The 24191-nt window shown below is 44.5% G+C and overlaps 1 protein-coding gene across 2 annotated transcripts; it reads right to left on the reverse strand.

The window, feature by feature from the left end:
- Positions 1-2137: 2137 nt before the first annotated feature.
- armc3 (armadillo repeat containing 3) lies at positions 2138-22260 on the reverse strand. 2 transcript variants are annotated; one of them, XM_024392472.2, is made up of 18 exons: positions 22125-22260; positions 21855-21903; positions 21642-21759; positions 21270-21395; positions 21011-21079; positions 20716-20891; positions 20424-20618; positions 20035-20218; positions 18693-18845; positions 18501-18609; positions 11758-12007; positions 11456-11592; positions 11101-11269; positions 9610-9710; positions 3351-3449; positions 2896-3096; positions 2543-2705; positions 2138-2455 (listed from the first exon to the last, which is right to left on the reverse strand). In XM_024392472.2, exons 2-18 carry the CDS (start codon positions 21900-21902, stop codon positions 2249-2251), a joined length of 2505 nt encoding a protein of 834 aa, XP_024248240.1. In that variant the 5' UTR covers position 21903; positions 22125-22260; the 3' UTR covers positions 2138-2248. The 2 variants fall into 2 exon arrangements, with proteins under 2 accessions (XP_024248240.1, XP_024248241.1); XM_024392473.2 differs by lacking the exon at positions 22125-22260 and adding an exon at positions 22006-22112.
- Positions 22261-24191: the final 1931 nt, after the last annotated feature.

Below are 24191 nucleotides of genomic sequence, written 5' to 3' on the forward strand. Positions count from 1 at the left end.
TTCCTGAAGTAGCTATCCCCTTTATTTTCTTTCCGTGTCCCCACATGTTTGGATGTACTGGTAAAGTTACCGGGTTGTTAACTAGCTAGCTAATGAGGTAACATGACTGAACAAGATGTAAACAAATGCCCTCGAGTAGTTTTAGAACTGACGCCAATCCTCTGTCCATTATAGTAAGAAAAAACATTGCACTAGTAGCATATCTTTTGAACTGTTTGGGCTAGAAACAATCTTTTTTGTGTGTTAATGGTGGAGCCCTGACAGTAATGAATCTGTGCTAGCTTTTCTCTCAACGTTACAACAATTATTTTCTGGGTAAAAGAACGCCCACTTTCCAGCCTGAAGATCACTGACATCATGAGTTGACATTGTTTTTTTTGCGTGTTCCCAGTTGTCTTGAAAGCACCATGAAAACAACGAGGACAAATCTTGATGTCAGTGATCTTCAGATCTGAAAGTCGGACCTCTTGTCAAGGCACAAGGCGAGACACAGATGCAGACAAACGAGGCAGATGGTTCTGTGAAATGCTGTACATGTCTCATACTAAAGATCCAAATCTAACCAATCAAAAATGATTCATGATATTTTGTAAAAATGTTGAGCAGTCACAAGACATGAAATACTTAGAGTAATTGTCTTATTTCCAACAGAGAGAATAAATAGTAGCCAAATTCAAGATTTGTGGGTGTCACGTTCTGACCTTAGTTCTTTTGTTATGTCTTGGTTTAGTATGGTCAGGGCGTGAGTTGGGTGGGTTGTCTATGTTCCTTTTTCTATGATTTGGGATTTCTGTGTTTGGCCTGGTATGGTTCTCAATCAGAGGCAGCTGTATATCGTTGTCCCTGATTGAGAACCATACTTAGGTTGCCTGGTTTCACATTTGAGTTGTGGGTGATTATTTTCCGTGTCAGGGTTTGTGCCACACGGGACTGTTTAGTTTGTTTCGGTATTTCACGTAATTTTGTAGTTTGGTGTTCATGTAAATAAAGTATCGTTATGGACACTTACCATGCTGCACATTGGTCTGACATCTCTTACTCCTCGTCAGAAGAAGAGGACAATCGTTACAGTGGGGGGTCATTCACATTACTATTTGCCTCAAGCCCCTTACGACTACATGCACTTATATTATACTATATATTTTTTAATAGTTTTGAATTCAGTTGAAACAACCAATGAGCACTCCCTGCCTGCAGAGGGACTGACTGGTTGATCAGTGGCCAATCTGACCTTGTGCTACTCCCCATCCTACCACACTATGGAACCATGTCAAAAGGTGAATGCACAACATTCAGAACAAAATTCTAATGTATTTTGGCCAATAATCACAGATGTTTCAACATCATCTGTGTTTTGTTCACAAGACATTACCAAACTTTACTAACGTCAGATGCTGAGAATCAGAAATCCATGCGATACTTTAAATGGTAACAGTGTCTTCTGGGTAAAATAACTCAGCACAAAGAAAAAATGGGATAGCTGCACAGTCTAGATCAGACAGTTTATAAGGTCTAGTGTTGTTTACAAAGTACAGTACAGTCTGGCATTGTATAACTTGGGGTTGTGTGGTGGACCTTAGCAGCCTCCCAGGGTATGGTGTATTTTAAAGTGTGGTTATATAGTCTGGTCTGGAGTAGTTATAAAGTGTATTTTAACATGTGGTTATATAGTCTGGTCTGGAGTAGTTATAAAGTGTATTTTAACATGTGGTTATATAGTCTGGTCTGGTTTAGTTATAAAGTGTATTTTAACATGTGGTTATATAGTCTGGTATGGAGTAGTTATAAAGTGTATTTTAACATGTGGTTATATAGTCTGGTTATATAGTCTGGTTATATAGTCTGTCTGTTTAGTTATAAAGTGTATTTTAACATGTGGTTATATAGTCTGGTCTGGTGTAGTTATAAAGTGTATTTTAACATGTGGTTATATAGTCTGGTCTGGTTTAGTTATAAAGTGTATTTTAACATGTGGTTATATAGTCTGGTATGGAGTAGTTATAAAGTGTATTTTAACATGTGGTTATATAGTCTGGTCTGGAGTAGTTATAAAGTGTATTTTAACATGTGGTTATATAGTCTGGTCTGGTTTAGTTATAAAGTGTATTTTAACATGTGGTTATATAGTCTGGTTATAAAGTGTATTTTAACATGTGGTTATATAGTCTGGTTTAGTTATAAAGTGTATTTTAACATGTGGTTATATAGTCTGGTATTGTGTAGTTATAAAGTGTATTTTAACATGTGGTTATATAGTCTGGTATTGTTTGGCCTGGGGTGTATTGGCTCTCAGAAGCCTGCCAGGCTGGTGTATGAGGTCCACCAGGTGAGCTCTGGGCTGGGGCTGGCACCCTGGGTAGTGGGGCATCCCAACTGAGAGGAGGACCTCATTCCACACCCGGTTATACTCCCCCCTCACCAGGCTACAACTCACACCTATACGGTCAGCCAACACCTGGGGAGAGAGAGATTAGTTAGGGACTAGAATAAGAGAGAGAGAGCGATAAAGAGAAAGAGAGGAAAGAGATAGTACACTACCCACCTTATAAAGCAGAGCCCTGTGGTAGTAGGTTCCCTTGCGTATCTGTCCGATGGGGATGATGTTGGACTGTAGTTCGTAGCGCAGCTCACTGAGGTGGAGCTCCCACAGGAAGTCATGCTGTCTGTCCACCTCCACCGCCCCGCCCATCACCTCACTCACCAGCCTAACAGCCAATCACACAGCAGATAGGGGCTGAACGGCAGCAGCCACAACCAATGATAAAGGAACTGCCTGTTAGTGGGGTTTTGTGTTAGTTTTGGGTACCTTATTCTTAGTTGTGTGTTAGTCATTTGAGGTTGTGTGTTGGTTGTCAGTTGATTATTTGTAGGTTATTTAAGTACTGTCTTTCTGACCTGGCTAAGGCGCTGTACTGCTCACTCTCCACGTGCAGCGGGAGGATGGTCTTGGTGGCCTCGGTAACCAGGGCGTGGAACGCAGCATCATACGGGAGCATCCACGGCTTCTCTGTTACCGTGGCTACCTCCTGCTGGGGCTTACTCTCATCCTCATCTCTCAGTTTCTCGTCCTCCTTCCGCCCTTTACTCTTCCCTTTACTACAGGAAGACAGTGTGAAAGAGAAAGGAAAGAGACAGCCACTTTACCTGTCCTCTTGATACATACAGCCAGAAGAGGACTGGCCACCCCACAGAGCCAGGTTCCAATGTGCTTCTAAATCTGACTTGTTTTCTCTTTGTGGTTTTACGCTGGGTAAAAAGAGCTTTATCAAATACATCTGATTTGATTTACTGTACTTCAGTTTTAACACATACACCCTCTCTCGTGTTCTTCGTCTCTCACACACACACACCTGGGGGTCCTGGTGGAGCCCTTGCTGCTGAGTACAGATGCAGTGCGAGTCTCGGTGGGGCTGTCCTGTTGTCTCTCCTCTGACTGATCGACTGACACCCTGCAGGACAGGTACAGTACAGTTACACACACACACACACACACACACACACACACACACACACACACACACTTCCTTTCTCCTTTTGGTCAGACGACAAAAACATCTCCAAGCACATACTGTAGATGCATTGATATGCAATGCATTCGGAAAGTATTCAGACCACTTGAAACGTTAGCCTTATTCTTAAATTGAAAAAAAACAAAAAAAGTCCTCATCAATCTACACACAATACCCCATAATGACGAAGCAAAAATAGGTTTTTAGAAATGTTTGCAAATGTATTAAAAATAAAAAACAGAAATAGCTTATTTACACAAGTATTCAGACCCTTTACTTGAGACTCGAAATTGAGCTCAGGTGGATCCTGTTTCCATTGATCATCCTTGAGATGTTTCAACAACTTGATTGGAGTCCACCTGTGTTAAAATGAATTGATTGGACATGATTTGGAAAGGCACTCACCTGTCTATATAAAGGTCCCGCAGTTGACAGTGCATTTCGGGGCAACAACCAAGCCATGAGGTCGAAGGAATTGTCCGTAGAGCTCCGAGATTGTGTCGAGGCACAGATCTGGGGAAGGGTACTAAAACATTTCTGCAGCTTTGATGGTCCCCAAAAACACAGTGGCCTCCATCATTCTTAAATGGAAGAAGTTTAGAACCACCAAGACCCTTCCTACAGCTGGCCGCCAGGCCAAACTGAGCAATCAGGAGAGAAGGGCCTTGGTCAGGGAGGTGACCAAGAACCCGATGGTCACTCTGACAGAGCTCCAGAGTTCCTCTGTGGAGATGGGAGAACCTTCCAGAAGAACAACCATCTCTGCAGCACCACCAATCAGGCCTTTATGGTAGTGGCCAGACAGAAGCCACTCCTCAGTAAAAGGCACATGACAGCTTGGAGTTTGCCAAAAGGCACCTAAAGGACTCTCAGACCATGTGAAACAAGATTCTCTGGTCTGATGAAACCTGAATGCCAAGCCTCAGGTCAAGAGGAAACCTGGCACGATCCCTATGGTAAAGCATGGTGGTGACAGCATCATGCTGTGGGAATATTTTTCAGCGGCAGGGCCTGGGAGACTAGTCAGGATTGAGGGAAAGATGAACGGAGCAAAGTACAGAGAGATCCTTGATGAAAACCTGATCCAGAGCGCTCAGGACCTCAGACTGGGGTGAAGGTTCACCTTCCAACCGGACAACAACCCTAAGCACACATCCAAGACAATGTAGGAGTGGCTTCAGGACAAGTCTCTGAATGTCCTTGAGTCATCCAGCCAGAGCCCGGACTTGAACCCGATCGAACATCTCTGAAGAGACCTGAAAATAGCTGAGCACCAACACTCCCCATCCAACCTGACAGAGCTTGAGAGGATCCGCAGAGAAGAATGGGCTAAACTCTCCAAATACAGGTGTGCCAAACTTGTAGCATCATACCCAAGAAGACTCAAGGCTGTAATTGCTGCCAAAAGGGCTTAAACAAAGTACTGAGTAAAGGGTCTGAATACTTATGTAAATGTCATATTTAAGTTTTGATATTGAAAATGTCTAAAAACCTGTTTTTGCTTTGTCATTATGGGGTATTGTGTGTAGATTGATGAGGGGGGAAAAATAATTTTATCAATTGTAGAATAAGGCTGTAACATAACAAAATGTGGAAAAAGTCAAGGGGCCTGAATACTTTCCGAATATGCTGCATACGGTGAGGCCTTAAGGAGTTAAATGTCAGCTTATTAATGAGTCTGATGGAACAAGCATGCATGATTGTTGTCTTTCTGAGGCCCTATAGCTCCTGTCCCTGACTACTGCCCCCTGACTACTGTCTTTGTTGACTGTGCCTGACTACTGTCTCTGTTGACTGTCCCTGACGACTGCGCCTGACAACTGTCTGACTGGGCTTCTATCTCCACCAGAGCAGGCCTGTTTAACATGTAGCAGCATCAGTCCCACTTCCACTCCTCTCTCCCCCTAAACACTAACAATAGGACAACTCCATCACTACTCTCTACACTATCACTACACAGTACTATATCACTACACACTACTCTACAGGAAACATTCGCACTGAGCTAAAGGGTAGAGCTGCTGCTTTCAAGGTGCGGGACTCTAACCCAGTAGTTTAAAAGAAATCTTGCGATGCCCTCTGACGAACCATCAAACAGGCAAAGCACCAATACGGTGCTAAGATTGAATCGTACTACACCGACTCCGACGCTTGTCTTATGTGGCAGGGCTTGCAAACTATTACAGACTACAAAGGGAAGCACAGCTGAGCTGCCCAGTGACACGAGCCTACCAGGCGAGCTAAATCACTTCTACGCTCGCTTCGAGGCAAGCAACACCGAGGCATGCATGAGAGAATCAGCTGTTCCGGACGACTGTGTGATCACGCTCTCCATAGCCGACGTGAGTAAGACCTTTAAACAGGTTAACATTCACAAGGCCGCAGGGCTAGACAGATTACCAGGATGTGTGCTCCGGGCATGTGCTGACCAACTGGCAGATGTCTTTACTGACATTTTTAACATGTCCCTGATTGAGTCTGTAATATCAACATAATAAAGCAGACCACCATAGTCCCTGTGCCCAAGAACACTAAGGCAACCTCCCCAAACAACTACAGATGTCACGACCGTTGAAAGAACTGGACCAAGGTGCAGCGTGGTTAGCGTACATATTATTTTATTTTAGAAAAGATGCTAACAAAACAATAAACACTACAAAAAAAAACATGAAGCTAAAGGCTATGTGCCATAACCAAAGTCAACTTCCCACAAAGACAGGTGGAAAAAAAGGGCTACCTAAGTATGGTTCTCAATCAGAGACAACGATAGACAGCTGTCCCTGATTGAGAACCCTACCCGGAAAAAACATAGAAATACAAATAATAGAGTATAGAATAACCACCCTAACTCACAGTACCCCCCCCAAAGGTGCGGACTCTGGCCGCAAAACCTAAACCTATAGGGGAGGGTCTGGGTGGGCATCTATCCGCGGTGGCGGCTCAGGTGCGGGACGCAGACCCCGCTCCACCACTGTCTCACCCCACTTTGGTGGCACCTCTGGTGCGGGGACCCTCGCCGGACTGGGGTCCCTCGTTGTGGGCCCCGGACTGGGGACCCTCGTAGCGGACCCCAGGCTGGGCACCCTCGTTGCGGGCCCCGGACTGGAGGCCGTCTCTGGAGGCTCCGGACTGGAGACCATCTCTGGAGGCTCCGGACTGGAGACCGTCTCTGGAGGCTCCGTACTGGAGACCGTCTCTGGAGGCTCCGGACTGGAGACCGTCTCTGGAGGCTCTGGACTGGAGGCTCCGGAATGTCTATGGTGGCCTGATATGGTTCACAATCAGAGGCAGCTGTTTATCGTTGTCTCTGATTGGGGATCATATTTAGGTAGCCATTTTCCTTTGGTGTTTGTGGTATCTTGTCTATGTGTAGTTGCCTGTCAGTACTCGTTTGTATAGCTTCACGTTTCATTTTGTTATTTTGTTAGTTTGTTCAGTGTTCATTCTTTAAATAAATAAGAATGTACGCATACCACGCTGCACCTTGGTCCGATCCTTATAACGAACGTGACAGGCTGGTAATGGCTCACATTAACACCATTATCCCAGAAACCCTAGACCCACTCCAATTTGCATACCACCCAAACAGATCCACAGATGATGCAATCTCTATTGCACTCCACACTGCCCTTTCCCACCTGGACAAAAGGAACACCTACGTGAGAATGCTATTCATTGACTACAGCTCAGCGTTCAACACCATAGTGCCCTCAAAGCTCATCACTAAGCTAAGGATCCTGGGACCAAACACTTCCCTCTGCAATTGGATCCTGGACTTTGACGGGCTGCCCCCAGGTGGTGTGGGTAGGTAGCAACACATCCGCCACGCTGATCCTCAACACTGGAGCCCCTCGGGGGTGAGAGGTCAGTCCCCTCCTGTACTCCCTGTTCACCCATGACTGCATGCCTAGGCACGACTCCAACACCATCATTAAGTTTGCTGACGACACAACAGTGGTAGGCCTGATCACTGACAACGACGAGACAGCCTATAGGGAGGAGGTCAGAGACCTGGCCGGGTGGTGCCAGAATAACAACCTATCCCTCAACATAATCAAGACAAAGGAGATGATTGTGGACTACAGGAAAACGAGGACCAAGCATGCCTCCCTTCTCATCGACGGGGCTGTAGTAGAGCAGGTTGAGAGCTTCAAGTTGGTGTCCACATCATCAACAAACTAGAATGGTCCAAACACACCAAGACAGTAATGAAGAGGGCACGACAAAGCCTATTCCCCCTCAGGAAACTAAAAAGATTTGGCATGGGTCCTCAGATCTTCAAACGGTTCTACAGCTGCAACATCGAGAGCATCCTGACTGGTTGAATCACTGCCTGGTACGGCAACTGCTCGGCCTCCGACTGCAAGGCACTACAGAGAGGGTACATCACTGGGGCGTCATTGCAGGAGAATTTCCAGTGCTTTGGTGATTTTCCAGTTTCTATACTGTTTTCCCAGAAGTAGTGAAACATAATCAATATGGGGTTAATTATTAGACATATGTAAGCATAAATCATGTGAATGTACAAAGCTGGATCAACACAGGCCTGGACAGGAACATTAGTTAATCAGTTATAGTCACCATAGGCATGCACTTGTATTAGGAGTGTGCATGTCAGTTTATTTTTGCAATGTCACGTCACCAATATAATCTATGCCCTAATGTCTGAGCCAATAAGAAAATGGAAACTAAGCAAGGCAACAAGATGGTGGTCAAGCCTAAAGGGTACTACAGTGCCTTGCAAAAGTATTCACTCCCTTGGCGTTTTTCCTATTTTGTTGCATTACAACCTGTAATTTAAATTGATTTGTATTTGTATTTCATGTAGTGGACAGACACAAAATAGTCCAAATTGGTGAAGTGAAATGAAAAAAATAACTTGTTGCAAAAAATGTAAAACAATGAAAAGTGGTGCGTGGATATGCATTCACCCCCTCAAGTCCCTAAATAAGATCTAGTGCAACCAATTACTTATTTTCCACCACAATTTGCAAATAAATTAATTAAAAATCCTACAATGTGATTTTCTGGATTTTTTTCCCTCATTTTGTCTGTCATAGTTGAAGTGTACCTATGATGAAGATTACAGGCCTCTCTCATATTTGTAAGTGGGAGAACTTGCACATTTGGTGGCTGACTAAATAATTTTTTGCCCCACTGTATTCTACAACTGCACACTACTATACCACTACACACTACTCTACCACTACACACTACACACTACTATACCACTACTCTTCCACTACCACTACACACTACTCTACCACTACACACTACTCTACCCCTACACAATCACTACTCTACCCCTACACACTACTCTACCACTACACAATCACTACTCTACCCCTACACAATCACTACTCTACCACTACACACTACTCTACCATTACACACTACTCTATCACTACACACTACTCTACCACTACTCTACCACTACATACTACTCTATCACTACACACTACTCTACCACTACACACTACTCTACCACTACACACTACTCTACCACTACACACTACTCTATCACTAGTTGTAGTGATAGAGAACTCGAACACTGGGCTGAGAGGGCACTGATACAATTATAGTGTGTAGCCTATAGAGTCCTTAAATAGCCTCGCCAAGTAATTCTGACCTCATAGCTGAAATTTTGGACAAACAGTGACAAGGTGAAAGGGGGGCATAGTGGAGGACAGAGTCAGGGCTCCCAGAGTCAGGGCTCCCAGACCAGACACACTGAAGGGAGTGTCAACAATGCAAAGGCAAATGAGGAGGACAAAGTTTGGAAGTGGGCAGAGAGAGGCCCACAGAAAAAAAGAGGGAATCTAAAAGCTACAATCCCTAAACCCAGGACCCAGACACCAGGGTTAATTCATAGGGTGGCTACATTGATGAATCTCAAATATAAAATAGATTTAGATTTGTTTAACACCTTTTTGGTTACTACAGGATTCCATATGTGTTATTTCATAGTTTTGATGTCTTCACTATTATTTTACAATGTAGAAAATAGGAAAAACCCTGGAATGAGTAGGTGTGTCCAGACTTTGACTGGTACTGTATCTATGTATGTGGTTGGGTTGGTGTGAACGATAATCATACTCACGTGTCGAGGGGTTTGGCGTTAATAGTAATGACAGGCCGTCGCTGGTTTACTGGCTGTTTAGACAGATCCTCTAGAGTCAACACCCTCTGGCCAGAACGAGCCTGACAGACAGACAGAGAGACAGAAAGACAGAGAGTGAGAAAGAGCGACAAAGACAGAGAGAGAAAGACAGAAAGGAAAAGACAGACAGAAAGACAGACAGACAGAGAGAGAATCTGAAGTCAAATGTCTACAGTTTGCTGATTATCTGGTGCTTCTGTCACCAACCAAGGAGCGCCTACAGCAGCACCTAGATCTTCTGAACAGATTCTGTCAGACCTGGGCCCTGACAGTCAATCTCAGTAAGACAAAAATAATGGTGCTCCAAAAAAGGTCCAGTTGCCAGGACCACAAATACAAATTCCATCTAGGCACCGTTTCCCTAGAGCACACACAAAACTATACATACCTCGGTCTAAACATTAGTGCCACAGGTAACTTCCACAAAGCTGTGAACAATCTGAGAGACAAGGCAAGAAGGGCCTTCTATGCCATCAAAAGGAACATAAAATTCGACATACCAATTAGGATCTGGCAAAAAAATACTTCAATTAGTTATAGAACCCGTGGATCACCACTAAAACACTACCACCCTTTATGGTTGTGAGGTCTGGGGTCCGCTCACCAATGAAGAATGCATGCAAAGCAGAATTTGGCCGATACCTGCTAATGATCAAACTCCGGAAAAGAGACGTTAAATTCTACAACCACATTGTCACATTGGGAAGATTAAACAAAAAAACAGAGCAAACTAGAATGCTATTTATCCCTAAACAGAGAGTACATAGTGGCAGAATACCTGACCACTGTGACTGACCCAAAATTAAGGAAAGCTTTGACTATGCACAGACTCAGTGAGCATAGCCTTGCTATTGAGAAAGCCTGTCTTCTCTTGAGAGCCTACAGCGGCCTATGTGCACACTGCCCACAAAATTAGGTGGAAACTGAGCTGCACTTCCTAACCTCCTGCCAAATGTTCACTGTGTTTACTTGATAGCTACCTACACAAATAGCTACCGTTAATAAGATAAAAATGCATTAAAAGCAATACAAATAAAGTTGTCCATATTAAAGACAGATATTTCCCTCAGATTACAGACCCACAAAGAATTTTAAAACAAATCCAATTTTGATAAACTTTGATAAATACTAGTGTGCAATCACAGCAGCAAGATTTGCGACCTGTTGCCACAAGAAAAGGGCAACCAGTGAAGAACAAACACCATTGTAAATACAACCCATATTTATGTTTATTTATTTTCCCTTTTGTACTTTAACACATTTGCACATCATTATAACACTGTATGTGGACATAATATGACATTTGAAAATGTCTTTATTCTTTTGGAACTGTGAGTGTAATGTTTACTGTTAATTTGTATTGTTTATTTCACTTTTGAGAGAGAGAGAGAGAGATGTAAGTGCTGAGAAGGATGTAACACACAACTCTACCTGCCCGGGGTCGTAGAAGCCGTCCACAGTGATGTCTGTGGGGGCCAGTGTGTTGGTCAGGCTGTATTTGAGAGACAGGTTGGAGTCCAGCAGTCTTTGTAGAGCAATCTCACTAAACTTATTCCTACGGTTAGCTGAGCTGTTGATCTCCTGCAACAAGTCCAGGGCCCTGATACACAACACAACACACACCTTCAGAGCTGACAATAAATTGAACAGAGAAATACTGCCACCTGCTGGCTCCTTAGTAAATATCTCCCATGGATCACCACTAAAACACTACCACCTCCCTAGAGATTAGAATCACAACAGCATTTAATTATGCAATCTGTGGTATTCACATACACACACTCACCCCAGCTTGCACATCTCCACGGCAGTGGGCTCATCGTTAGCGCACACGCTGATGGCCCAGCATGCATTGCGGCGTACCTCCTTGTGATTGGACCGTAGCAGTTGGACCAATGGAACTAGGCCTCCCGCATTCCTCAGCTAAACAGCAGGAAGAGATGGAATGAGAGGAAGGAGTTGGAGTTTGCACTTTTGGGACTATTCCATTGGTTCCACTGTACCAGGAAAACTATGTGCAGCTCAAAAATTAGACAAATATTTGATCCAGGTCTGAAACACCAGCACTACGGACAAAGACACACTCACGTCTGCCCGTCCCTCAGCATCGCAGGCGAGAGCGGCGAGGGCCTGCGTGGCTCGAACCAGGGTGTGTGTGTCCGCAGACTGCAGCGGCTCCAGGAGGGCAGCCATGGCCCCATGGGACAGGATGCTGCAGCGGAGGACTTCCTGTTCAGCCATATTGGTGAGGACGGCCGCAGCGTGAGCCACCGCACCGGGAATAACGTCATGGAGCTGCTGAACCAAGCCCTCATCTCCCTCAGCCTCATAGACAGCACTGACACACACAGACACTCACGCATGAATGCACACACGCACACAAAGTGAGACCTCATCACATCTGCCTTATACATAACACTGAGGGAGTGACAGAGGTAGAGGGGTAGAGAGAGAGAGGTGGAGAGAGAGAGGTAGAGAGAGAAAGGTAGTGAGAGAAAGAGAGAGAGAGAGAAGTAGAGAAAGAAATGAGAATGGAGAGAGAGAGAGAAGTCATGCAGAAGAACAGCTCCTGACTTGTTATAACTTTTTGGTTGTTAAGAGCAAGATTGACACGATTAAATTAGCAAAAAATCTATAGGTAATCAAATTGTACAACTGAAGATCAACACAGGAGGAAAAGATTGACAGAGAGTGGGCTAAAAGACCAATCTTAATCGTGGTAGCTGGCCAAATTCAAATCCGTCAGCTAGCTTACCGTCTAGCTTCAACTGTTTACTGGTGGTAACCATAGCAACATGGCCACTGCGGCAGCGCTAGCAGCAACAGAAGAGAGAGACTTCCCCCAGCAGAAATCAAATCAGAGAAAGGAAGAATCAATTTTAAACAGCATTCTGAGGGAAAACCCAGAAACTTTGTTTGCCGACTGCTCACAAAACAGGACTGTTACAAACCTGTTATTTTACACAGACCACTGCCTGGTGTACAGCTGTAACCAGGGATTTCAGCTATACCACAAAGAAAGGCATCTGCAAGGGAAGGCAAATCCACATGTTTGAGGACCAGCGAAAACAGGTTTCTGACGGTTATCATGTGTCAGAACGGCACTGTCATGGTCCAGGGCAGTGAGGCTGCACTCAGCTCTGTTGTGCAGGACTTTCCCACCCTAACGAAGATAGCGGAAAGCAAAAAAGACAAGGACAGCACCCCGAGCTCTCCCCTCACCTCAGGCACCCCAACAGCAGGACCATCCTCCCCCCCCTGCCTGCCGACAACCACCAGAACCAAGACCAAGGCCACCATGAGGAGAGAGCTGGTGCAGGTAAAGGTGGAGATGGCAAAGGAGTTGTCTGTCATCAAGAGGGTGCTAGAGCACAGAGAACAGACTGTAGAGACTCCCAGAGAGAAGCTGCAGCCCTTCACCACCCCTAACAACCCCACTGACCCACCTTTACCCACAATCCCCCCCCCCATAACAACATCCCTTTACCCACACCCCCAGTCAACAAGGGGGCTCACATGAGGACACCTACTACAGAGAGAAGCTCTCTGCCCCCCCCACACACACACACACCCCCTCCATGTACACAGGCCCTGTGTACTCCAGCCCCAGACCGTAAAACTGAGGTGACCATCCTCATTGACTCTGATGCGAAATTCATCCAAGAAGATAAACTCTTCCCCCAACACAAGGTGTGTAAAATATGGTGCCCAAAAACACAGGATGCACTCCACATCCTGTCCAAGCCTGACTTTGGCATACCAGGCCACATTATTATTCACACCGGCACCAACAACCTGCGAGAGGAGCAGGAGAGAGTAGGCAGCCTGGTCAACAGAGTAGCAGAGAGGGCCTCTGAGTGGTTCCCCAACTCCCACATCACCATCTCCACTCTACTGCCCTGCAAAGACTTTCATCCCCGTACCATTCAGAAAGTTAACGCTGACATCACCAGAGGGTGTGGCCTACTCCCGAACGTACACGTTGCTCACCACCCAACAGTCACCCCAAAGCACCTGCACGACCACTCCCACCTGAGGAAGCAGACAGTAGGGATGTTTGCCAAGTCTCTAAAGGACGTGGCACTTAGTAGACAAACACCCCATGCCGCACTGGACAGAGGACCACCCAGGGACCCCTACCAGACCACTGCACCACCAAGGAGCCCCAGGCCCCTTCAACACCACACCAGACCCAGCGCACCCCACAGGCCCCGCCCACCACCAGAGCATCACCACTTCCATCGGCTTAGCCAGACCGGACCGGGCCCAGCCTACTACCCCGCACCAGACCACCACCCCTACCAGACCAGAGAGGAAGCCCCACGGCCCAGATCTGGCCCTCCCCCACTCCACAGGGCCCAACAGCAGGACCAGCGCAGCTATGCAGAGGCCCCTAGAGGACAGGAGAACCCTGTAGGATTGAGTGAGATTAAACAGCTCCTCCAATACATCTGCACTAAACACACACACACACACACACACACACACACACACACACACACACACACACACCTATTGTACTAGAATTTATTTGTTCAATGAATAGGAATATTTATATATATAACAGAAAAAAATGTTAGCTGTTATCCTGTTTATCTCACTCGTAACAACTTATTAGTTAGTAGTTACTGTATTTCTGACTGCTATTCTTTCTTTTTGCAACATGAAATCACTATCAGTTAGCATGTGAAACATTCAGGGCCTAAACTCATCAACCTATCAGTCAGCATGTGGAACATTCAGGGCCTAAACTCATCAACCTATCAGTCAGCATGTGGAACATTCAGGGCCTAAACTCATCAACCTTTGGACTGAAGAGTTCAGCACTGGAGTTCAACAAAAATCTAAAAGATGTTGACGTCATCATTCTGCAGGAGACATGGTGTAAGGCAGACATGGTCACTCACTGTCCCACAGGCTACAGAGAGGTAATCATTCTGCAGGAGACATGGTGTAAGGCTGACATTGTCACTCACTGTCCCACAGGCTACAGATAGGTAATTGTGCCTTCACAGAAACACAGCTCTGTCAATAGAGGCAGAGACTCTGGAGGACTGATGATCATTTGGTACAAATCCCAACTACAACATCTAATTGATCCCCTCAAAATGGGCAAATATCACATTTGGTTAAAACTGAAAAAATAATTTGTACTGACAGAAAATATGTGTTTCTTTGCGCAATATATAACCCCCCCCCTCCTCATTTTACTCAGAGGAAATCTTCCCCACCCTTGAGGAAGAGACATGCCATTTCCAGGCCCAGGGAAATGTGCTCATTTGTGGGGACACAAATGCGCGCACAGGAACACTACCTTATCTAACGAGCACATGAGGGGACAGCTTTATTACAGGCCATAGTGTCTCTAACTGTCTTCATCTCCTCCATAGAAACAACAGGGACAGCTTTATAACAGGCCATAGTGTCTCTAACTGTCTTAATCTCCCCCATAGAAACAACAGTGACAGCTTTATTACAGGCCATAGTGTCTCTAACTGTCTTAATCTCCCCCATAGAAACAACAGTGACAGCACCGTCAACAAAAACAGAAGGGATCTGTTGCAGCTCTGTTGAAGCCTGGGTCTGTACTTTGTCAATGGTAGGTTACGGGGGGACTCTTTGGGGAGATTCACCTACTGCTCACCTCTTGGCCAGAGCACAGTAGACTATATGATTACAGACATTGACCCTTCCTCTCTCAGCTCATTCACTGTCAAGCCACTAACACCTCTGTCTGATCACAGCCAAATTAAGTTGTTCCTCAAAAGAACAGACATGGAAACAACCAGACATTCACAGCCCAGTAATCTGTACAACATCAGACATTCACAGTCCAGTAATCTGTACAACATCAGAAATTCATACAGATGGGCCCAAAACAGCACAGAAGAATCCAGAAAGCAACCTGGAACCAAAATATCCAGACACTGTTAGATAACTGTCTGAATAACACATTCACTCACAGTCAAGAAGGCATCAATCTGGCAGTACAAAACATCAACTATATATTCAGGCAAATGGCAAAAGAAGCACAACTGAAAAAACAATACAAAAAACAAAAAGACCACAGATGACAACTGGTTTGATGCAGACTGTAAAATTATAAGGAAAAACTTACAACACCTCCAACCAAAAGCACAGAGACCCAAATAAGGGTGAATTACGCCTTCATTACTGTGAGACTTTAAAACTCTATAAACGTACACTCAGAACCAAAAAAGCCCAGTACAACAGCAAGCAGCTGACACTAATTGAAGAGTCCATAAACACACACAACTTCTGGCAAAACTGGAAAAAACTAAAAAAATCTAAACAAGAGGAATTAGTGATACAAAATGGTGACATATGGACAACTCATTTTAAAACACTCTACAACACCGCTCAAATTCACACAAATGCAGACCAAATTCATGAGAAGTTGAATGGATTAGAAAAAGCTATAAAGGACAATCAAAATCCATTGGACTCCCCAATTACTGACCAGGAGCTCTATAAGAAACTTCAGGCTCTCAAATTTAAAAAGGCATGCGGACCCAATGGCATCCTAAATGAGATGCTCAAACTCACTTGTGCAAATTTTCAATTGGCTATATTAAAACTGTTTAATTTGATCCTGAGTGTAGGTTATTTCCCTGGCATCTGGAATCAAGGCCTCATAACTCCAATCTTTAAGAACGGAGACAAATTTGACCCTAACAATTACAGAGGCAGTTGTGTGAACAGTAACCTGGGGAAGGTTTTCTGTAGTATTATCAATGTAAGAGTTCTAAACTTCCTTAATAAGCACAATGTCTTGAGTAAAAGCCCAATTGGATTTATACCAAAAGATCGCACAACTGATCATATCATCATACATATTTACACCCTACACACCCTGATAGATAAACATGTCCACCAAAATAATACCAAAATATACGCTTGCTTTATCGACTTCCAAAAAGCATTTGATTCTATTTGGCATACAGGACTGTTCTACAAAGTTATTGAAAGTGGTGTAGGGTGTAAAACATATGACATAATTAAATAAATCAATGTATACTGGCAATATGTGCAGCATTAAAATTGGTAAGAAAATAACAGAATTCTTTAACCAGGGGCGGGGCCTTCGTCAGGGTTGCAATCTGAGCCCTGCACTCTTCAATATTTACATCAACAAATTGGCCACTATTCTAGAAAAATCCTCTGCCCCTGGTGTTAGTCTCCGCAATTCAGCAGTTAAATACCTACTCTTCGCAGATGACCTATGCCTGCTGTCACCCACAGCACATGGCCTACAGCAGAGCCTGGACCTGCTAGAGCAGTACTGCCAGACCTGGGCCCTGGCAGTAAACCCCAAAAATACTAAAATAATGATTTTCCAAAGAAGATCCAGATCTCAGGGAATTAGACCAAAGTTCTCAATTGGTACAAAATATATAGAGTACTGTACACACTACAATTACTTAGGTTTAAAAATAAGCTTAACTGGACACCTTAATGAGGCAGTGAATGAGCTGAGAGAGAAAGCACGCAGGGCATTCTACACCATTAAAAAGATAATTCAAATTGAAATACCTATTAAAATTTGGCTAAAACTAATTGAATGTGTCATTGAACCAATTGCACTTTATTTCAGCGAGGTGTGGGGTCCACTTGCAAAAGAAGATTTCATCAAATGGGACAAACACCCCATTGAAACCCTGCATGCAGAGTTCTGTAAGATTCTCCTACATGTCCAGAGGAAAACTACAAACAATGCATGCAGGGCAGAATTAGTCCAATGTCCACTACTAATAAAAACTCAAAAAAGAGCAATTATGTTTTGGAAACATCTAAAATACAGTGACCCCCTCTCATATCATTACCAAGCCCTGCAATGCCAAGAGCTGAGCAAAGAAAATAGTCCCCTCATCCAGCTGGTCCTGGGGCTGAGTTCACAAACCTGTTCTACTAACGCACCTAATGAAGCCTCAGGACCAGAACATCCAATCAATCAGGATAAACCAAATTACAACACAGTCAAAACAATACTATATTGCTTATTGGGAATCACAAACACAAGCACAAAGCAAAATGCTGTGCTATCTGGCCCTAAAACGACAGTACACCGTGGCTAAATATTTGACCATGGTTACTGATCAAAACCTTAGAAAAACCTTGACAAAGTACAGGCTCAGTGAGCACAGCCTTGCCATTGAGAAGGGTAGACAGAGGAAAACCTGTCTCCCTGTAGAGGAAAGGCTGTGCAACCACTGCACAACAGCAGAACCTGAGACGGAGCTGCATTTCCTGACAAAATGTCAAAAATATAAAGCAATTAGAAACTGTCATTTTCCCAAATTTGAAACCCTTATTCAAGGTTTCAAAGACCTCTGAGGATAGGCTACCCGTCCTGTTGGGGGAGGACGCAGAGAGCTGTGGGTTGGCAGCGCACTACATTGCTGCCTGCCATAAGTTGAGGGACAGTGTCTGACAGACCAATCAACCTACACATGTACTCTACTGTATGCTTATGCTTATTGTTATTGTTCAATGTATGGTTATTTTGACCCTTGTTATTGTTGTTACTGTTGTCCGGTTGACAATTTTGATTCTCATTCTTATATTGTAAATATCCTAAATAAGCTTTGGAAATATGTACATTGTTACATCATGCCAATAAAGCGAATTTAATTTAAATTGAATTGAAAGGTAGAGAGAGAGAGAGAGAGAGATGTAGAGAGAGGCAGAGAGGTAGAGAGAGAGATGTAGAGAGATTGAGAGATGTAGAGAGAGAGAGAGATGTAGAGAGAGAGGCAGAGAGGTAGAGAGAGAGAATGCTATATAGTACATTAGGTGTGTGTGAAACCCACTATGAGTTGAGCTGGTTGCTGCTTGTAAGGCTAGACAGGGCCTGGGCTGCTGCCTCTCTCACCTCGCCCCCCTCACTACCAAGCAGCTGCACCACCGCACGGATACCGTCTGGAACACAAGGACAGTTTAGGGTTGGGGCCACGGGTGTGTGTCAGTATGTGTTTGCACACGCCTGTGTGTGTGTGACTCACCCAGGTCTCTGAAAGCATCTTTGCTGGCCAGGTGTAGACTCATGGCAGCGACAGCCTGACAGGTAGCAGTCCTCAAACTATCACCCTCTAGAGACAGCAGCTCCACCAGAGACCGCTCGATGTCCTGCTCATGGAGCAGCTTGCGGTTCTCTGCTGAGGGACAGAGAGACAGAAAGAGAGAGGGGGGAGAGCGAGAGAGAAGAGAGACAGAGACACAGAGGTAGATAGAGTCAATAGATAGATAGAGATATAGAGAGATAAATAGAGATGGAAGGAGATGGCCCAAACTAATTTACAGGCATACTTTGGGGTTCTTATCCTTGCTGGTGTTTTCAGATCCAATGGGGAATCCACTGAATCCCTGTGGGATGCAGAAACTGGCAGAGAACTTTTCCGTGCAACAATGTCTCTGGAAAACTTCCACATTATTTCCAGGATGATCCGCTTCGATAACTGAGACACCAGACCAGCTCCGCGGCAGAGAGACAAGCTAGCTGCAATCAGGTCAGTGTGAGACAAGTGGGTGGACTTCCTTCCTCTGTTTTACAACCCTGGGCCCAACATTACTGTTGATGAGCAGCTTATGCCATTTAGGGGCCGCTTCCCCTTCAGGCAGTACATACTGTCTAAACCCGCAAAATATGGAACCAAGATCTGGGCTGCCTGTGATGCTGCTTCATCATATGTGTGGAACTTGCAAGTGGAGCCCCTGAGAAGAACCAAGTGCTGCGTGTTGTCCTGGAAGTGACACAGTGACTCTGTGGCCACATGCAATAACTTTTTTTACTTTGCACAAGCTGGGGCAGGAGCTCCTCAAGAGGAAGCTGACGATGGTAGGAACAGTATGAAAAAACAAGCCAGAGCTCCCACCTCAGCTGTTGAATACATGGAACAGGCCTATCAATTCCTCTAAGTTTGTGTTCAAGGCCGACACATCCCTAGTGTCCTACGTGCCAAAGAAAAGCAGAAATGTGGTACTCATGAGTACGCTGCATAGGGATGGGTGAATCTGTGGCCAGGAACATCAAAAAACAGAAATCATAATGCATTACATTGCCACAAAGGGAGGGGTGGACAATTTAGACAAGCTAGTGACTGGCTACAGCTGCAACAGAAGAACCCTACGCTGGTCACTTGTGATATTCTTCAACATCTTGGACATCTCGGTGTACAACGCGTTTGACATCTGGATGGCGCTGAACCCAGATTGGAACAGAGGGAAGCTAAAAAATCTAAAAATGTTGTGGGTCCATCAGACCTGTGAACATTGGGGTGAATAACAAAAACATGAACACCACACAAGGGTTAAACATTCAAACACACAAACACACTTAGCCCTTACAGCTCTGCGCCACCCTGGAGATGGCCTTGACAGCGTTTGTCTGTATGTCCAGCAGGGTGGGAGTGGTGATGAACTGTAGTAACCTCTGGAGACCTCCAGTCTCATGGATCAGCTGGAGACTGTCTCTGTCCTCCAGACAGTTAGACAACACCTGGAGGGCTTCTACATGCAGATCACTGAACTCCTACAGGACACAAACACAAGGCAGGAGTCAAATTCCTTCACACTTGAGATACGCTTCATTTTGTTAACCCGGTAGAATGAATGCAATAGAGTGGTCCCAAAAGTGCGAGCTAGCAAGCTTGATCAAGAGCACCTCAAATAATTTACAGGTACTTCCAAGTATCTGATAAATATATTTGACCCTGGTAGTTCTGGGACACACAAACCTTGTTGCAGAGGAACTCCAGCAGCCTGTCAAAGCCCTGCTCCTCCCTGAAGGTGGCTCGTGTGTCGGTATCCGTGGTTACGATCACCAGCGTCCTCAGGGATAACTGCTGGATGACCGGGAACTCAGATCTCAACAGCTCCAGGAGCGGGGGGATGCCATTTAGCTCACGCACTGCCACACGGCTGGGGAGGTCCTACACACGTAACATGGGGCTTTAGCTCAGCAGGCTAACACAGTCTTGTGGCAGGGAACTAGGGTTCAAGCCCCTTCAGCCACACACACACACACACCTGCACCAGGTTGCAGATAGTCTCCACAGAATTCTTCTTGACATCAGGGTCAGGGCTGGACAGAAGCTGTATAAGCGGCTCTAGTCCCTCCTGGTCCGAGATCTGGACCTTACAGCTGAAGTCTACCGACAGGGAGGCCAGACACAGTGTGGCAAACTCATGGACCACAACATCCTCTGTCACAGGAATACACACATAAACACAAACACAGATATAGACAGACAGGCAGATACAAAGAAATGTCACAATGATTTAATATATGATTGATACTTGAGAACATCCAGCCAGAGCATACCTTCAGGTGACAGCTTTCTGATGATAGAAGGAATGGCATCCAGTTTCTTCAGAAGTCTTTTTACATCGCCTTTCAAAGAGAACAGAAACAGAAGTTACCCAAAGTTTAAGGCCACAATCTTGTCTTCAGTCACATGTGAACAGACTGTGAACAGGCTCCAGACCGACCCTAAACAACTGATTTTGCATTGTGTGTTGTGTTACTACTCCTAAATCAGTAGTTACTGTCCTAAAGCAGTAGTTAGGGGAGGGGTCCTTACTGTTGGCAGCCATGACCCCCAGGGCCATGAAAGCATTGCGGCGGACTAGCTTGTCTTCGTGGGAGATGAGGCGAGACAGAGGCTCCACAGCCCCTAGCCCCAGCAGAGAACTCCTGTTCTCATCACCTGTCACCAGGGGGAGACAGGGAGAGAGAGAGTGAGACAAAGAGAGAGCGCAAGAGATGGCATTATGCTCAGTAGATAAGCTGCTCCCAAGGTTTGGTCCAGGTTCAAATTAACATATCACCTTCATTACATTGCTTTCTACAGTCCAATTATTTCCGATAATGTGATTACTTTTGGAAGAAATTATACCATATGGCTATGATATTGGTTCTCTCACCAACATGAACATCAAATGGTAAAAAATACCTTTCTCTGCAAATTTGTGGATGGCTTCGCAAGCTTTAACCAAAACCTCCTCTTCGGGGGAATTGAGCATGAGGACCACAGTGGCTGCTTTCTTACTCTCAATCGGCAAGGGGTCAAACTAGAGAAAAGAGAGAGAGAAAAGAGAGAGGCAGAGAGCGTTTGACGACTCATTAAATTGACCTCATCACAACAGCAATATTATCATCTTCTTACCACATCCTTAGAAGGAGGCTCACTCTCTTTCTTCACTTTCTTCCCCATCCTGAAACAATAAAGCCACACCTTTTTTTTAGCAAACTTATTTACCCATTATTACATGCTGTCAATGTTTACGTGGGTGTCAACTTGGCAAGAACAGGCTTACACAGAACAGGCAACGTTGCAAGAGAGCGTGCTAATTACACTGGACGTCCAAACGAGGTGGCTTTAGGTAATTAATGATGACCTTCCTTATAGCCATTTGAATAAATAACCTTTTGTTACCTGTTATTGAAGTCTGCGGACGGTCAGTACCTAGCTAACCTACAGGTTTTAAACTAGCTTGTTAGCTAGCTAAGGTTATCAATGTTTGTTTGGAAACTGAAGTTGACATTTCGTTGCTAGGCGACAGATGCCACGAGGTTTTAGTGGTTGAAACCGGAAGACAGACGTAGAAAGATTTACCCAGTGGTGGAAAAAGTACCCAACTGTCATACTTGAGTAAAAGTAAAGATACCTTAATAGAAAATGACTCAAGTTAATGTGAAAGTCACCCAGTAAAATACTACTTGAGAAAAAGTCTGAAAGTATTTTATTTTAAATATACTTAACTATCAAAAGTAAATGTAATCTCAAAAATATACTTCAGTATCAAAAGTAAATGTAAGAAAACCAGACCGCACCATTTTCTTGTTTTTTTATTAACAGATAGCAAGGGGAACACTCAAACACTTAGACATCCTTTACAAACTAAGCATTTGTGTTTAGTGAGTCCATCAGATCAGAGGTAGTAGATGACCAGGGATGTTTTCTTGATAAGTGAGTGAATTGTATTTATTTTCTTGTCCTGCTAAGCATTCAACATGTAACGAGTACTTTTGGGTACCATGGCAAATGTACGCCGTCGTCCTTTATATTATTTTCATTAGGAATGTAAAAGTTGTAAAAATATATATATAAATAGTAAAGTGAAGTACTTATACGCCAAAAAACGACTTACTTCTAAGTATTTTTACTTAGTTTACACCAGTGGATTTACCTGAAATGATGGAAAGCCGTTGCTGGTTTACATTGGGCCACACTCTTTAACATGATGTGAATAACAAAGATTGGACCATCAACAAAAACAAACAGTGGAGTGCATCCCATCACATTTCACATGCATGTAGCAGTTAAAGTGGTGCTCAGGGAATGACTGCCTAATGCAACATAAACAATGAAGTAGGTCGGTCCTTTATTTGGTTGATGATGACAGCACAAAATTAAGGTCTATTTCCTCATTTATTTCTGGAAATCACACACTGTGGTTTTCTATCCACTGGTTGTTCTAGTCACTTTCCAACGTCCTCAGCAATAGCTTTGTAAGCCTTGACACTTACATTTCACACAGCAGTTGAATAAACTAGATTTTAGAAAACGTTTGTATTAAAAGAACAACCTGAACATTTTACTAACTGTTTGGTTAGGGCTTATTGGTTTACCTTATTTATATAGGGCAATATGAATGTGTGTAATTGTGCTGTTATGTGTGTACTGTACTCTCTGCTCCTCTGAATGTCACCCACACCCACTATTCTATTCTATTAAGCATTGTTGTGGCTGTGCCTTTAAGAGGTGGCCTGCCCGTCTCCCACAGCAGCAGAGGCTACTGGCAAGAGGAGAGTGAGTCATCAACCAAATTAGCTCCATATCAACGGACAGAACAGACAGAATGGACAGAGCAGACAGAATGGACAGAGCAGACAGAATGGACAGAGCAGACAGAATGGACAGAGCAGACAGAGAAGACAGAACAGACAGAGCAGACAGAGCAGAGAGAACAGACAGAAGAGAGAGAACAGACAGAACAGAGAGAAGAGAGAAAACAGAGAGAACAGACAGAAGAGAGAGAACAGAGAGAACAGACAGAACAGAGAGAACAGACAGAACAGACAGAAGAGAGAGAACAGACAGAAGAGAGAGAACAGACAGAAGAGAGAGAACAGAGAGAACAGACAGAACAGAGAGAACAGACAGAACAGAGAGAACAGACAGAAGAGAGAGAACAGACAGAACAGACAGAACAGACAGAGCAGACAGAATGGACAGAACAGACAGAACAGACAGAACAGACAGAACAGACAGAGCAGACAGAACAGACAGAACAGACAGAACAGACAGAGCAGACAGAATGGACAGAACAGACAGAGCGGACAGAACAGACAGAACAGACAGAGCAGACAGAACAGACAGAACAGACAGAAGAGAGAGAACAGACAGAACAGACAGAGCAGACAGAATGGACAGAACAGACAGAACAGAGAGAACGGACAGAACAGACAGAACGGACAGAACGGACAGAACAGACAGAAC

The sequence above is a fragment of the Oncorhynchus tshawytscha genome, linkage group LG29 (genome assembly GCF_018296145.1).
Source record: "Oncorhynchus tshawytscha isolate Ot180627B linkage group LG29, Otsh_v2.0, whole genome shotgun sequence".
Taxonomy (NCBI): domain Eukaryota; kingdom Metazoa; phylum Chordata; class Actinopteri; order Salmoniformes; family Salmonidae; genus Oncorhynchus; species Oncorhynchus tshawytscha.

Bases quoted from the DNA above. Each gene is read 5' to 3' on its own strand.
- armc3 (XM_024392472.2), bottom strand. From the start codon at position 21,902: ATGGGGAAGAAAGTGAAGAAAGAGAGTGAGCCTCCTTCTAAGGATGTG. The intron at 12,008-18,500 runs GTGGGTTTCACA...TGTGTGTGTCAG, and splicing joins AGCAACCAGCTCAACTCATA to TGCTGTCTATGAGGCTGAGG. The intron at 3,450-9,609 runs GTGAGTATGATT...CCTGTCCTGCAG, and splicing joins AACGCCAAACCCCTCGACAC to GGTGTCAGTCGATCAGTCAG.